At 41.6% G+C, this 14,848-nt stretch overlaps 1 protein-coding gene across 2 annotated transcripts in view; it reads left to right on the top strand.

The window, feature by feature from the left end:
• The first annotated feature begins 8,377 nt into the window (after window positions 1-8,377).
• VAPA (VAMP associated protein A) overlaps window positions 8,378-14,848 on the top strand; it is a 49,999-nt gene continuing 43,528 nt past the window's right edge. For both annotated transcript variants that reach the window (XM_003801007.2, XM_003801006.2), the window contains exon 1: window positions 8,378-8,753. In XM_003801007.2, the coding sequence (XP_003801055.1) occupies window positions 8,675-8,753 (79 nt within the window). In that variant the 5' untranslated portion in view covers window positions 8,378-8,674. The remainder of the gene's footprint in view (window positions 8,754-14,848) is intronic.

Genomic DNA, 14,848 nt, shown 5'->3' on the forward strand with positions numbered 1-14,848 from the left:
CGTCATTGTTGTTTGGCGGGTCCGGGCTGGGGATTCGAACCCGCCACCTTAGGTGTATGTGGCTGGCGCCTTAGCCGGTTGAGCTATAGGCACCGAGCCAGAGATTAGGGTCTTGCTCTTGCTCAGGCTGGTTTCCTGAACTCAAGCAATCCACACGCTTCAGCCTCCCAGAGTGCTAGGATTACAGGCATGAGCCAGTGCACCTGGCCTGGTAGCATCAAATTAAAGTAATAGAATTAAACAATTTATGTTAAAGAGAATTTCTTTGAAAATAACTATTTGTGGGCAGTGCCTGTGGCTCAAGGAGTAGGGTGCTGGCCCCATATGCCGAGGGTGGTGGGTTCAAACCCAGCCCCAGCCAAAAAAAAAAAAAAAGGAAAATAACTATTTGTCAGAGTGTGCCATTAAGTCACCAGTGCTAACAGTCCATTTTTTGGAATGCCATTTTCTTCAGACACATTTATGATCAAGCAACATGACCTCTTCACAGGAAAACAAAATAAACATTTATGTCTGCCCATAAATGATCAATTATAAAGTAAATAACAGTAACCCTTCCTGAGCACGTTCTAGGTATTGTGCTCAGATACTTAATGGTATTATCTCATTTAATTTTCACAGCAATCTTGTGGGGTAAAAGTTGTATTATCCCCAATGTAATGATAGAGTTGAACCAGATGTGAGTGTGCCCTGGGCTCTTGGTCCCTAGGTTGTTGGTTAAAACCACCAAGATAAGTGAGACAAAAAGACCTAGCGAGGAAGGAAGGAGCCAGCAAGGGCCTCTTACAGAATTAAATGATTAATCATTTGTGCTAAATAAAACAAAACAAAACAAAAGTTTTTGTTTTTTTATTGTGGTTGACTTTATGGCATAACATAAAATTTATCATTTTAATCATTAAAATTTTAAATTTTAATTGTGGGAAAATACATATAATATAAAATTTTCTATCTTAATCATTTTAAAGTATATAGTCCAGTAGTGTTAAGTACGTTCACATTGTTATGCAACTAACTTCCAGAACTCTTTCCTCTTGCCAAGTTAAACTCTATACCCATTAAGCAATTCCTCATTCCTCCCTCCCTTCACCCTGGCAACCAACATTCTACTTTTGTCTCTATGATTTTTTTTTTTTTTTTTTGGAGACAGGGAGGGTCTCACTTTGTTGCCTAGGCTGGAATGCAGTAGCCTGATCATAACTCCCTGTAACCTCAAATTCCTGGGCTCAAGTAATTCTCCTGCCTGTCTCCCAAGTAGCTGACAACAGGTACTTACCATCACACCTAGTTAGTTTTAATTTTTTTTTGTAGAGATGAGGTCTTGCTATTTTGACTGGGCTGGAGTTTCTGTGTATTTGACTACACTAGGTACCTTATATAAGTTGAATAATACTTGTTCTTTGATTGGCTTATTTCACCTAGTATAATGTCCTCAAAGTTCATCTGTGTTATAGCATGTGTCATAATTTTCTTTCTTTCTGTTTTGTGTGTGTGTGTAGACAGAGTCTTAGTATGTTTATGTTGCCTTCAATAGAGTGCTATGGTGTCACAGCTCACAGCAACCTCAAAGTCTTGGGCTTAAGTGATTCTCTCGCTTCCTCTTCCCAAGTAGCTGGGACTACAGGCACCTGCCACAATGCCCAGCTGTAGAAAATTATCTTTTATTTATGAAGTATCTTATTTAAAGAGACAACATTGGATGGTGAGTTTAAATGTCTAACATTATGTTTCAGAGGAGATATGAATGTATAGTAAATTATTTTTAGTCAACATTTGGTCATGGATTTAAGGAAAAATCAAAGGAGAAATCAAATTTTGTAAAATATCATATACCAGTCATTTTTAAAAGACTTAATTATTTGGCAAGCACAAGGCTAAGCACTTTATACACATTAGGTCCTTTAGTGCTCATAAGCAATAATAAACATAGGTTGTATTATTGCCATATTGTAGATGAAGACACTGTATAACTTCATGATAACATAGGGCAAAAAGTAATGAAGCCTGGATTCCAATCTGTCTGATGTTCAAACCCACATTCTTGGCCCCACATCTACTCCAGGTGTTGTCATAGCCATTCAACAGCCAGGTAAGGTGTCAAAGAGAGGATTTCATGTTCATAGGCATCTTTTGGTTTCTTTTTGTTTAGTTTCCTTTAAAAACAAAAATATTGTGGGATAAAAGACATTACTAGCTGCAGAGAATCTCTGGTTACTTACAGGTGCTCTAATCTTTGAAATCCACAAAAGAAAAGTGAAATGAGCAGGAGAAGGTGGATTCCACAAACAGGGATAAATTGAATGCAATTGTGGTAAACTCCTAGGGGCAGAACTATTGATCCAGACAATTCAAAGATACTTATGTCTGTCCCTTCAGCAGCTAGAGTGGGTGTGATATCCAGCACTGGGTGAGGATGGGCAAGACAGACACATTATACATTCCTGATAAGAAGCGTATCTTACTTTTCTAAGATTTTATACCCAAGATTTTATACAACCCTTTGGATAAATAGTGAGCGATATGCATTAAAATAGGAAATATCCTTGATCAAACAGTTCCACCACTGGGACTCTCCCTGTGGAAATAAAAGCATTGTATAGTAAAGACACGTGTGTATAGATATTTACTGCAGTGCTATTTGTTGTGATAAAAGTCCACATCAGTCCACATGTTCATCAATAAGAAAACAAAGGGTTCCATAGTAAGGTAACCTATTCTGTAGATTCAACTATTCAAAGATTGAGTTAGATCTATGCTAATTGACTTGGTTAGATATCTATAACATACAGTTAGGTGAATAAAGCAATTGCATAGTAATGTGTTAGAATTCTTATAAAACAACAGCAACTAGCTTTGTTTTTACAAGTATGAGTAAAGTTGGGAAATGATCTACAACCTGATGATTAGCACTGGTTCACCTACATAGGGCAGAATTGGGAGATGGAGGATGAATTTTCATTACACCCATTGTGTTGTGTGACTTGTTATAGTAAGCACATGTAAAGGATTTACAGAGTAAGCACATATAAAGGATTAACAGGGAAAACACATATTCTTCAAATTATTTTTTGCAATAAAGATTATTAATCTTATAGCTTTCATTGCTATAAGTAATCATACAAAGAAACGGACCCAGGATAAATTTCATCCTAACTCTTCTGTTCCTAGCCTTGATTTTATATGGTGATGCTTCAGTGTGCCTCGCTCATGTAAGTCAGGTAAATATGCTATGATAAGCGCCACCAACAGGTCCACATTTACATAGGTGTTGCATCCACTTGAGACTGCCTGACCCAGTACACATATATTTCAGCTAATTGGCACTCTCTATCATATTTATTGTTTTAGAAAGAACTCTTTGTGTGTAGTGACTCTGTCTCTGTTGTGTTCCTTTTTTATCCTCAGCACCTCTGTCACTGCCAGGTGAGTGTTTTCCAATCCTGGCCTTATAGGTCAAGTCAGCAGGTTTCTACACTGTTGACCTCCTTGATCCACTCTTGGTTTTCTTGACACCTCACTTTTCATATTGTTCTGATATTACGAGCAGAAAGTGACATAATGAAGGGGATTAATTGCTCATAAAATTTTTGGGAGGGCTGTAGGAGCAAGCCCCAGGCTAAGCTCTCCAGAAAGGACTCTAAGGACAAGACTGAACTGCCCCAGCTGGCAGCCACCCCCTCTGAGGATGCACTGGAACTGGTGACTTTGAGACATACCCCTTACTTTTTTTTTTTTTTTTTGGCCAGGGCAGGGTTTGAGCCCACCACCTTCCGCATATGGGGCCAGCACCCTACTCCTTTGAGCCACAGGCACCCGCCTTATACCCCTTACTTTTGATCCAAAGATTGGAAGCTGGTCACTGCCCCTAGTATCACTGCTTCTGCTGATTGTGCCACAACTAACTGGCTCTTGGTATTCAGGAAGCTGAGGAAACCCCTCAAATCTCCTGCCTTCTGTTGAAAAACAGCCACAAGGGACAGAATGATATCCCCTGTCTCACTTCTAATTTCAAATATCACATGAGTGTATCTCACTAGGTGAACTATTTCATGAATAGAAGGTGTTGGCTTTGGCAATGTAGGAAGGCGTCTCTGAAGGAAGGTGGGATGGGGCTGACCGAGACATCCACAGTAGTAACCACGTCCTCCTGGTCTTCCTAGTTCCCCTCCTACCTCTCTGGTCACTCCAAAGAGATATTTAGAAATTGTAGTTTCCCAAGAATTAGTACAAGGCTCTGGTTGTTTCTCTATCTGTATTAGGTAATTTCATTCATGGCCATGACTTCAGTCATCATGTATGCTTAAGACTCCAAGGTTCAGTTTTCAGTGCACAGCTGCTCCTTCTGAGCTCAACTTCTAGTGCTTATTCTACATTTCCCCATGAATGTCTCAGAGACATGCTATTTCAAATTGGGCTCATGATCTTCCCTTCCTCGCACCCTGACATCAGAATCTGGTCTTCCCTCACATTCATGAACCAGCATCATCATTCATGCACTTGCACATTCACCTGAAGAAGGAGAGCTATCATCCACCATCTCATTCTCCCTTACCACCCCATATCTAATGAGGACCTGATTGGTTACTGATTCTACTACCCAAATATCTCTGAAATCCATCCATATTTTTCTCCAACTCCACTGAATTTATCCTAGGCTGAGGTAGCAGCCTCTGCAGTGCCATCCTCTGTAATGCTATCTTCTTCTTGTGGTTATACCAAGATACCAATGATGTCAACAGCTCTCCTCATATGTCCTCCTAACCCCTCTAATCCAATATCCACATTGTAGTCCAGAGACCCTTTAAAGATCCTTCATATAATTCCATTTTAAAAACCCTTTGATGCTTTCCCCTTTCTTATGAAAAAGACTCAAGTCCTTAACATGGCTTAAAACAATCTACAGAACCTAGATTTTCAGTTTCCTTCCCTGCATCTCACTAACCACTTTCTTTACTGCAGCAAATTGACCTTTCTTCAGCAATTTGGAATAAGCCATGCTCTTATCAGTTCAGCCTTTATATATGCTGTTCCCTTTGCCTGGAATATCCAGGCGTCCTTTAAAATTTACTTCTTTCTACTCCTTAAAGGAGATCATCTCCAAACACTCAACTCAGTTCCTTCTAGTCATGGTCATAGTGCCCTAGACTTCTCATTCCTAACGTTTATCACAATTCAAATAAAATAATTGGATAGTTACTGATTTAGTATTTGTCCCTCCTGCTTGAATGTAAGCCTATGAGGGCTGGGACCATGTTCTTGGCTCACTGATAATCACCAGTACTTGTCACAGTGCTGGGCATGTAGCAGTGACTTCACATTTAACATTACAGCAGCATTGGAACAGGCAGTATTCTAAGCTCCTCATATGTAGCAACTCATTTAAACCTTGTAACAAATCTAGGATGTAGGTATTATTCTTCTTCTCATTTTACTATGTAAGACAGGTACAGAGAGGTGATGTAAGTTGCTGAGATTACTTAGTGCAACATTGGTCTTGAATTCAACAGCTGAGATCCAAATCCTGTACTTTTACTGAATACAATTTATTATCTCAATGTTTATTGAAACATGTCTCTTTCAATGTGTACTGAATTAAATTACTCAGAGAATTGCTCATAATCAATGTCACAGTTACAGAGCACTTCCATTGTAAAGTTTGACATGTTTAACTATGGAGAGATACTTTGATACCATCTGTACTTGAAACTTCTTTTTCTTTTTAATTTTTGCCAACCTCATAAGAGATAACCCGTCTAAATGTGAATGCTATTGGTGATTCAAATAGGTTTAAATAATATTAAAGGCTTTTGTACCTTTTAGACTCATGAAAATTTGGTAGCTTTCTGTGCTGCATTAATCAATTCAAAAACAGCAAACAGAACGCACATTCAGTCCTGTGTTCATCATTCCTAGCTTAATAGTTAAACAATCAAATAAGTCAATTACAGTTTAAGTTGTCACCTGTATTATTGTGTGTTGTCATTTTATTGCGTCATTGGGAAGAACAGAAATTCACAGAATGGAAAAGTGGGCAGCTTCTCCTTCCACAGTTCAGCTCTATTACCGACATGGGATGTTATCATATGCACATTCATTTCCATGTTTAACAATGAAAGTAACACTTGCCAACTCTTATAAAGTTGGGTGTAGGATGTGAGTAGGGTGTGAGGATGTTTGTAAAGTTCTTTGTACTGCTAGAAGAAAGGTGCCAAAGAGCAAACCACTTCAATAATGCACTATTTGATGAGGGGTAGATGATCCAGGAGGATTCTGAGTCATTATTAATGCAATGCTCTAAAACAGTAATGGGGGATTAATCTTAAATTTCCTATATACTTAGACTATCAGATATTTAAATGCTTAAATATTTTAAGACTACACCTATGTAATTTTTGATGCAACATTGAGAAGAGGAAAACAGTTAATTTTAATGATAGATGATTCAAATGGGCAGAGGGTGCTTAATGATATCAACTAGGAAACTGGAATACATCAAGGACAGGCATCCCATTAAACTTCTGGTGAATGGGCCACCATTGTCTCATAAGAGAGTAACTGGGTACTTCCTCCACATGCTATCCTGCTAATTGGCTGTCTGCACCCTGGGGATTCCCAAATGATTTCTGGTAAGAGAAGTATCCACCCAGCTGTGGCCTTGCCAGTTCAGCCAGGGCCAGCTTGCCCATGGAAAAGAGAGCTTAGGCAGTAAAACAAAAACAAAAACAAAAAAATCCCCCCAAACAAAAACCTCAATACAATAGGAGTTCATGAAGGCTTTTAGGGTTGTTAGGTCACAACTAAACATATGTGGGACACTAGCTTGTGGATTGTCAATTTCAACCTTAAAAAAATACCTTTAAGCTCCCTTTTATAAAATATTTTGTGTTCTTTTAATGATAATCGATATTGCAAAATAAATTTGTGAATAAAAAGAAATAAAAGAAAAGGTAAAGTTAGACTGTGCCTGTCAAACTATTTAAGCACTCTCAGTCCTCCCAGATTCTTCGCTGCTGAAGATACATTCCTCCTGTGAGGCATGGGCTTCCGTGAATGCTAGATTAGCTATTCCTGGATGGGCTCTGATGTCTGGATTGCACATGAAAACTTAAACTTTGTGCCTATATCTAGACCGGATTGATTAAAGCAGCACACAAAGTTATCAAATTTTCATGAGTCTAAAAGGTACAAAGGCCTTGAATATTATTCCAACTTATTTGAATCACCAATAGCATTTTCATTTGTCTCATTTGTTTCCTAGACAATCTGTGCTATTCCATGGCAGTAGCATCAATATGTCCTCTGTTTCGTGGTGCTTCCTAGGGATTTAAATTCAAGCAGTATCATAAAATACAATAAAGGTTTATTTACAACACCTTTATTTGTTACATTTGATGTTCCCGTCCCCGACTATCCTGGCAATCTGTTGAAGATTTGTCAGTAACTTTCCTGCTGGGATTTTTCTCGTTCGGTTCATTTTACTACAGGCTATCGTTAAGTGCTGCAATGGAATTCGTTTCTAAGATATGAACGTGACAACTGTTTGGTTTATGTCTATCATTAATCAAGACTGAAGAACAGACTGCAGCAACCGTGCTGCAGATTCTGACTTTTATTTTTAGCTTATGTTGTGCCTTGTTAGACTTCCCCTACGACGCATTTGCTTCTTAAACGGGACGTGTTTCCTCATCTGATTTTGCATCACTAGAGAGAATTCAGGAAGCAGGAGAGGTTAGATTGGTGTACGACGGAGGCTTCAGCTCTACCAACACCGGGAGGGGCAGAATTACAAAACAAACTGCCAAATCCCTGCCTGTTTTTCACCGTGATGATTTCTTACATGGGGACCTCAGGTCGAACTTCAGAAGTGTTTTCCCTTTTTATAGGTCAAAGGAGAGTTCTCTGGAAGCTAAAATAAGTTGTAAGCGGACCCCACCCCAATCACTAGCCTCCAACGGACCTCATTCTCATTACCGCCCACAAACAGCCACTACTACACTTCCCAGTAAGCACCGCGCGCCGCCGCAAGGGACTAGGCTCCGGAGGAGGCCCCGCCCTTAGAGAGCATGCTGGGAGTTGTAGTGAGCAGGCTCTTGCCCATTCCTTCCTTCTATTACACACTCCTATTTCTGAAAGACAGTAATGCACCACCACGGCAGCTTGTCTATTTTCCCATTCGGAGCGCAACGTGACAAAGGATTGACCTTCTTGCCCGGCGCTGCGCACGGTGTAGGTCCTAGAACTTTGCTCCGCCCCCTATCCACACCCGTTCCCTTGACAGCTGTGTTGTGCTCTGTGCCACGGCGAGGCCGGGAGTGCGCAGGCGCACCAGTTCCGCGCCGCGCCCGGCAGGCCTGGAGGGCTAGACAAGCGCGAGGGACTCCCGGCCGCCGGGGCGCGCACGTAAGCACGTAGAAGCCGTCACGTGGGGCGCGGAAGATCGCAGTGCGCGTGGCCGTGGCGGCTGGTGTGGGGTTGAGTCAGTTGTGAGACTGGGACCTGCTGACCCAGCGGGCGGCCCACCGAGCCGGTGACACAGAGGCAGGCGTGGAGGCTCGGGAGACGTGAGCCTGGCCCCGTTCTAGAGCTCGGCCGAGCCGGTGCCGCTGCCGTCCCCCCCACTCCCAGCCACCAAACCGCCGCCGCGGGCGCGCCCCCGCTCAGCGCTGTCTCTCCGATGGCGTCCGCCTCCGGGGCCATGGCCAAGCACGAGCAGATCCTGGTCCTCGATCCGCCCACAGATCTCAAATTCAAAGGTAGGCAGGACGAGAACACCTTCGTGGGGTGAGCGCAGGGCTTGAGGGCTGGCGAGCGGGCGGCGGGTACCGAGGGCACGTCGGTGGCCCCGGTCTGGGGCAGCGTCCCCTCCCCCACGCCCCGGCTTTTTCCATTTCCCGGCTGTTCCCTCTCCGCCTCTGCTCGGCCGGCCTGCCCTTGGCTCTGGCCCGCTCCCTTCCTCTGCCCGCGCCTCGGTGCGCGCGCCGGCCCGGGCGAGGGGAAGGGGAGCCGGGCGAGGGGAAGGGGAGCCGGGCCCTGGCGCCGCGGCCGCCGCCATCTTGCGGTCCCGCGGGGGCGCCTCCCGGGAGTCCGGCCCGTGGTCCCGCCCGCGCCGCGGTCCGCCGGGCTAGTGTCCTTGGTCCTAAGGGGCCGACGACACGCTCTGGGACGGCGTGGGTGGGTGGTGACCTGAGAGCGTGTGCTCGGGTCTGCGGCGGAGAGGGGTCCAGAGGTGGCGCAGGCTGCGTCCCTCGCCGGCCAGCCACTGTCCATGGCGGGACCAGGCGAGGGCGCGGCGCGGAGCGGCGGTCCCTGGACCCGGTTGGGAGTAAGAACCACCCCTCAGCCGCCCTTTGGCTCGCAGGAGAGCTGGGTGGAGCCGGCTCTCGGTCTTGGTGGAGGGTGTTGCTCCTTACCTTTCCACCCAGTTCGTAATTCGGCTGTCAGGTATATGGAGTGTTGGGGGGAGGTCGAGGTGTCTGGTTATGACTTACCGGGTTATGCTGGCGGAGCCCCAGGCGCGTGCGGGCAGGAGAGCTATGCGTCAGCGCGGCGTGGATAGTTGTAGGTTAATAGTAGTAGGTCTTCTGTTCTTCTGATAAACGACATTTCACTTGGCGTCCGCGTACGGGCAGACTTGATATTTGCTCTTGTTTAGCCTTTTCGTTTTAGCTCTTTTGCTGAGGAGTCATTAGTATTTTCACTTTTGCCTTTACGTTTGCAGTTTCCCAACAAACCCTGAGAAGGCTGATAAGGTGTCACACAGCTCTGCGTCTCCATTGACTTATTTTATGGTACTGCATGTGGTAAATTTTTAGTCTGACTTGGTGGTTCCTGAAGAATCCCAGGGGCTGTTGGGTCTGTTTGCTTTTCCATATGTAGGGTACTTTAGAGAAGAAAGTTTAAACTTTGGTTTTTTAGTATTTCCTAAATTGAGGAATACTGAAATAGTATGAAGATCCAAATAGAAAGCAGTAAAGTGCATCCCCTTCGTTGTGTTTCAGTTTCAGTAGCTGCAGTGAGAACAGTTTTTGTAAGGTGTATGTATAGCAGTTCCAGTGCTAAAAGAAAAAAATCTTAAATCTTTTATTGTTGGGAGAGGTTGAGTCCAAAAACCCTCACAGCTACTTTGTTTTCCATAGGAAAAACTATAGCTTTAGGAATTAAAAAAAAATCTTGGCGTTATGAGAGTAATATTTCATAATTTCTTTGCAAGGTTTTTAGTGCATTTACTAAATATTTTTGAATGGGAATATAAGCAAGCTGATAGGTAAGGATTTGAATTTGAAAGAACTCTAAGAAATACTTTGAGGTGCAGTGAATACATTTTATTGCATATTTTATTCGTGTTGCATGATTTTACATAGTTTGAGCTGGGGGGAAATAACCTTTGAGAAATCATGAAATTACCTAACTCAAGTAGCTATTCTCTTAAGCTGAAAAAAATGAATACAAATCTTGTGATGAATGGCTTTTTAGTTTTATGTTTACCTTTTGACAGGATAAGTTTACAGAGAAAATTTCCTCTACTGGATAATCAGAGGAATTGCCATTAGAGATTTAGAAGCCTTTAAATTCAGTATTAGGCCAAGAAATGTCTTGTAGAGTTTGAAGATTCCTTCCTAGGGGAAGTTGTAATGTTGCTATAGTAAGATTAATAATAATGGAGAAGAGCTTTTTTTTTTTTTTTTTTTTTTTGAGTCAGAGTCTCACTGTGTCACCTTGGGTAGAGTGTAGTGAAGTCACAGCTCACAGCAACCTCAAACTCTTGGGCTTAAGTGATTCTCTTGCCTCAGCCTCCCAAGTAGCTGGGACTATAGGCGCCTGTCACAGTGCCCAGTTATTTTTTGATTGTAGTTGTCTTGTTTGGCAGGCCTGGGCTGGATTTGAACCTGCCAGCTCAGGTGTATGTGGCTGGCGCCCTAGCCTCTGAGCTACAGACATTGAACCAATTGAGAAGGTTTTTATAAAAGAACCAAAAACTCTACGCAGTGGTATGGAAGAATTTATGGCCATTATTATAGAATAGGTTCTTCTGTTACCAGCGAAAATAATGAAGAACTCTGAGCCTTGTGAGGGAGACAGAAGAGGCATACAGATAGTATAAGAGACAATAGTGTCTGAGGAAAGAAGGCCTCCTCTTGTCCCCCACCCCACAGCACCCTTTTAGGAAGCCTTCAAGGCTTGTTTTTACTTTCAGGAGTGGTTGGGGCAAAGGGAGTGATTGAGTAAACAACTGATTGGAGATGATGTGTGGTACTACAGTGTCCATTAGTAGTTTGTAGTATGCTTCTGTTTAAAGGTGAAGGTATGGAGAGGATTAGGAGACAGAAGGATGAAGTAAGTGCTGACATTTGGGGTTTGATTTCTTCATTCTGAATGTTAACTGAAAGGGAAATACTAGTTTGGTTTCATGGAACCCTTTACGTATAAATGCGAAGCTCAATACTAAGGAGACTCCTTTAGAATCTGCATTCTACTTGTGATTAGTTTGATGTTAAAACAAATTATTTAACTGACTTGTCCTAAATCACCCACTTTTAGTTTAAATGAAGTTCTGTTAAAACATAATTTTGCAGAATTTTTTGGTCATGTCATCTTCTAATAGATTCTTCTTCTTCTTCTTCTTCTTCTTTTATTTTTAGTCTACATTTGACTCACATGTTTCTCCAGGAGTGACTGATGAAATCATTCTGAGATTGGATGCTTTTTGTTTATACACCTACAGCTTATATACATTTTGTACACATTTTGAGATGAATTATCAGCACTTTGCAAGATTTTCAAGGAGATAACCAGTTCAATACATTTTCTGTATACGTCTGTAGTTTATTAAAAAAAATTACTGTTTTATGCAGTTAATATACAAAAACACTTTATGGTGTAAGAAGTTATGAAGTGGTTCTTTCGTTATGTTAGTAAAGCAAAAGAGGTGATACCATATTTTTTCATATTACATTGTTTAAATCCTGGCAGTAAATTGACCTAGATTTCAGATTCAAAATTTGGTACTTTATGTGAAAAACTTTTTTGTCTTTACAATTCTTACATTATAAAATTTCTTCCTTTATATTATACAGCATTTTATTTCTCCCGCCTATTAGCAGATTTGGAGGAAAGTTTGAAGAAGAAAGTTTAGAAAATGCTAAAATAATTTCTGAATTTATTTTTCTCGTTGATTAAGAAGAGAAGAAAGTAAACCAAAATCATTCTGTTGGAGGTGGCTCAAAGTAATAAATCAACAGAGAAAATTAAACTGAGGCACCAGGAGCCCTGTGGTATCAGCATCAGCACATCATTAAGAAGAGAAGTAGCATTAAGACTACTACTCTCTAGCTGGATGTTTATCTTATTATTAATTTTTTTTTTGCAGTTTTTGGCCAGGGCTGGGTTTGAACCCTCCACCTCTGGCATACAGGGCTGATGCCCCCTACTCCTTTGAGCCACAGGTGGCGCCGCCCCGATGTTTATCTTATTTTTGGTTTTTCCAGTCAGGTCCTTCTGTTTCATTGTGGCTGTACCAAACCCCTGGGGTAATAACTTCCCTACTCCTAACTCCCCTAAAACATAAATGTCATTTTATTGTTTCATCCCTTAAAAGTGTTCACAGGGTAAAAGTATTTTTTTCATTTTGACTGTGGCATAGTCTTTTTTGTGATGTGCTGTCTTCTCTCTCTTGTAACATCTTTCATCTACATACAGGTATACTTTCTTTCCCGAGAAAGAAAAATCCTTCTGGCTCGGTGCCTGTGGCTCAATCGGCTAAGGCGCCAGCCACATACACCTAAGGTGGCCAGTTCGAATCCCCAGCCCAGGCCCGCCGAACAACAATGATGGCTGCAACCAAAAAAAATGGCCGGGCGTTGTGGCGGGCGCCTGTAGTCCCAGCTACTTGGGAGGCTGAGGCAGGAGACTCGCTTGAGCCCAGGAGTTGGAGGTTGCTGTGAGCTGTGATGCCATGGTACTCTACCCAGGGGGATAGCTTGAGGCTCTGTCTCAAAAAAAAAAAAAGAAAAATCCTTCTTATATCCATCCAGCTTTCTTTTTGTTCTGTTTTTGCTGCTGGCTAAGGTAAAATCCCTTATGACTCATACTTAGACCATGTTCCATCAGATGTTTTCCCTCATGTTTTCAACCACTGGCTTCCTTTTTAACATATAAATACACCATAGTATTTTATTAAAAAGTAAGCAAAAAAGCCCACAAAAACTTTCTTGACCCCCAATTCCTACTAGTACATTTTTCCCTCCCTGTCCTTCATACCCTGTGCATTCAGACTTTTTGAAAAAAGAGTTTGCTTTCCTTGTTTCTGCAGTTCCTTATCTTCTTTTCACTGGGTCTGCTGTAGTCCTCTTTCCATCCTAATTGCCATTACTTTCCATTACTTATTGCTGCCTGCATCGATCATTTCCAGTTTTATCTCGCTTGGCCACTTTCTGGCGCTTGACATTACTGACAGTTCTCTTTAAAAACTCAGTTCTTCGGACTTCCTTGTTTTCTTTCTTCTTTCCTCCTTTTCTTGTTTCATTTATGACCTTCTTTTTCTTAAATGCTAATGTTTCTGGTATTCTGATTTGACTTCATTTTTACCTTTGTGAACTTTCTTCAGTCTCATTGTTTAAAACAGCGTTTTTCAACCTTTTTTTATCTCACGGCACACTTGAACATACAGTTAAACTTCCACGGCACATTTAAATGATGTTGATTTAAAAAAAAGAGTAAAAAAAAGAATGTATTTTTCTTTGAACTTCTTTCGAAAATAATCTTTAAAAACTTTCTTCACACACCCAAGATCCTCTCACGGCACCCCAGCGTGCCGCGTCATGGGGTTGAAAATCACTTGTTGAGAGGGTTGCTCTTTGTCTTCCTTGCATTCTGTCTGCATGTATGCTGCACACCTGAAGCTGTATTATTTTAATTTAGACCTTACAGTCAGTCAAGAACCACATGCACTAAAATAACTGTTTATTAACTATTTGGATTCGAGTGTTACGTAGACATCTCAAACTCAACGTATCTCAAGTGATTTTTTTCCATTCAAGCCTACTTTTTTCCCATACTTTTATTTTTTAGTGACATTATGGTTTCTCATACCAGAAACAACTCTAAACATCAAATAATTAAGATCCGTTGCTGAGATTCCTGAAGCAGAGAAAAAATACAGTCTTTCTACTCATGAGATAATCTCTTGACTCTATCCCTTTTTAAAGGGATTTAAAATGCATTTATCTTTAAAATGCATTTAATTGGGAATCTTACTAGTATACTTACATTAGTTGAGTGTCTGCTCTGTCAAGTATGATGAATAAGTATTGGAACTACATTTGTGAATAAAACATAATCCTTCTTTTCATGGGGCAATTCTAATGGGATAATTGGAAGAATGAAATCTAACTATGAAGAGGTATGTAGTGCTATGACGATGTAAGATAGGGAACTTAGATCTGGCTGGTTCTGAGAATAAGTAGAAGTTATTCAGGTGAGGAGGAAAGGAAAATTCATATTTTAAGATCTTGTGGCAAAAGAGGACGGGAAACAGTTAAAAGATTAAAAGAGGTCAGTGTGCACTAATGGAAATAGACAAGATGAGTGTAGTGCTGGTTTGGTAAGTCAAGTTAGGAGTTTGTTTTCTTCAAAGCCAGGAGGTGTGTCTCTGTGTGTGTATGTACCTGTGTGTGTGTGTGTGTGTGTGTGTGTGTGTGTTTGGAGTCTGGAGGCTAGGGGGCAGAAAAGGTAGAGGGCATAGAGTAACATCATATTTGCATTAAAAAAATAATTCTGGTAGCAGTGTATAAAATAAGAGAGGAGAAAGTTGAGTTAGGCAGCTGCGGTAGTCCTGGCAAGCAGTGACCAT

Source organism: Otolemur garnettii, unplaced genomic scaffold (assembly GCF_000181295.1).
Source record: "Otolemur garnettii isolate 467f Iridium unplaced genomic scaffold, OtoGar3 scaffold00193, whole genome shotgun sequence".
In the NCBI taxonomy this organism is placed as follows: Eukaryota; Metazoa; Chordata; class Mammalia; order Primates; family Galagidae; genus Otolemur; species Otolemur garnettii.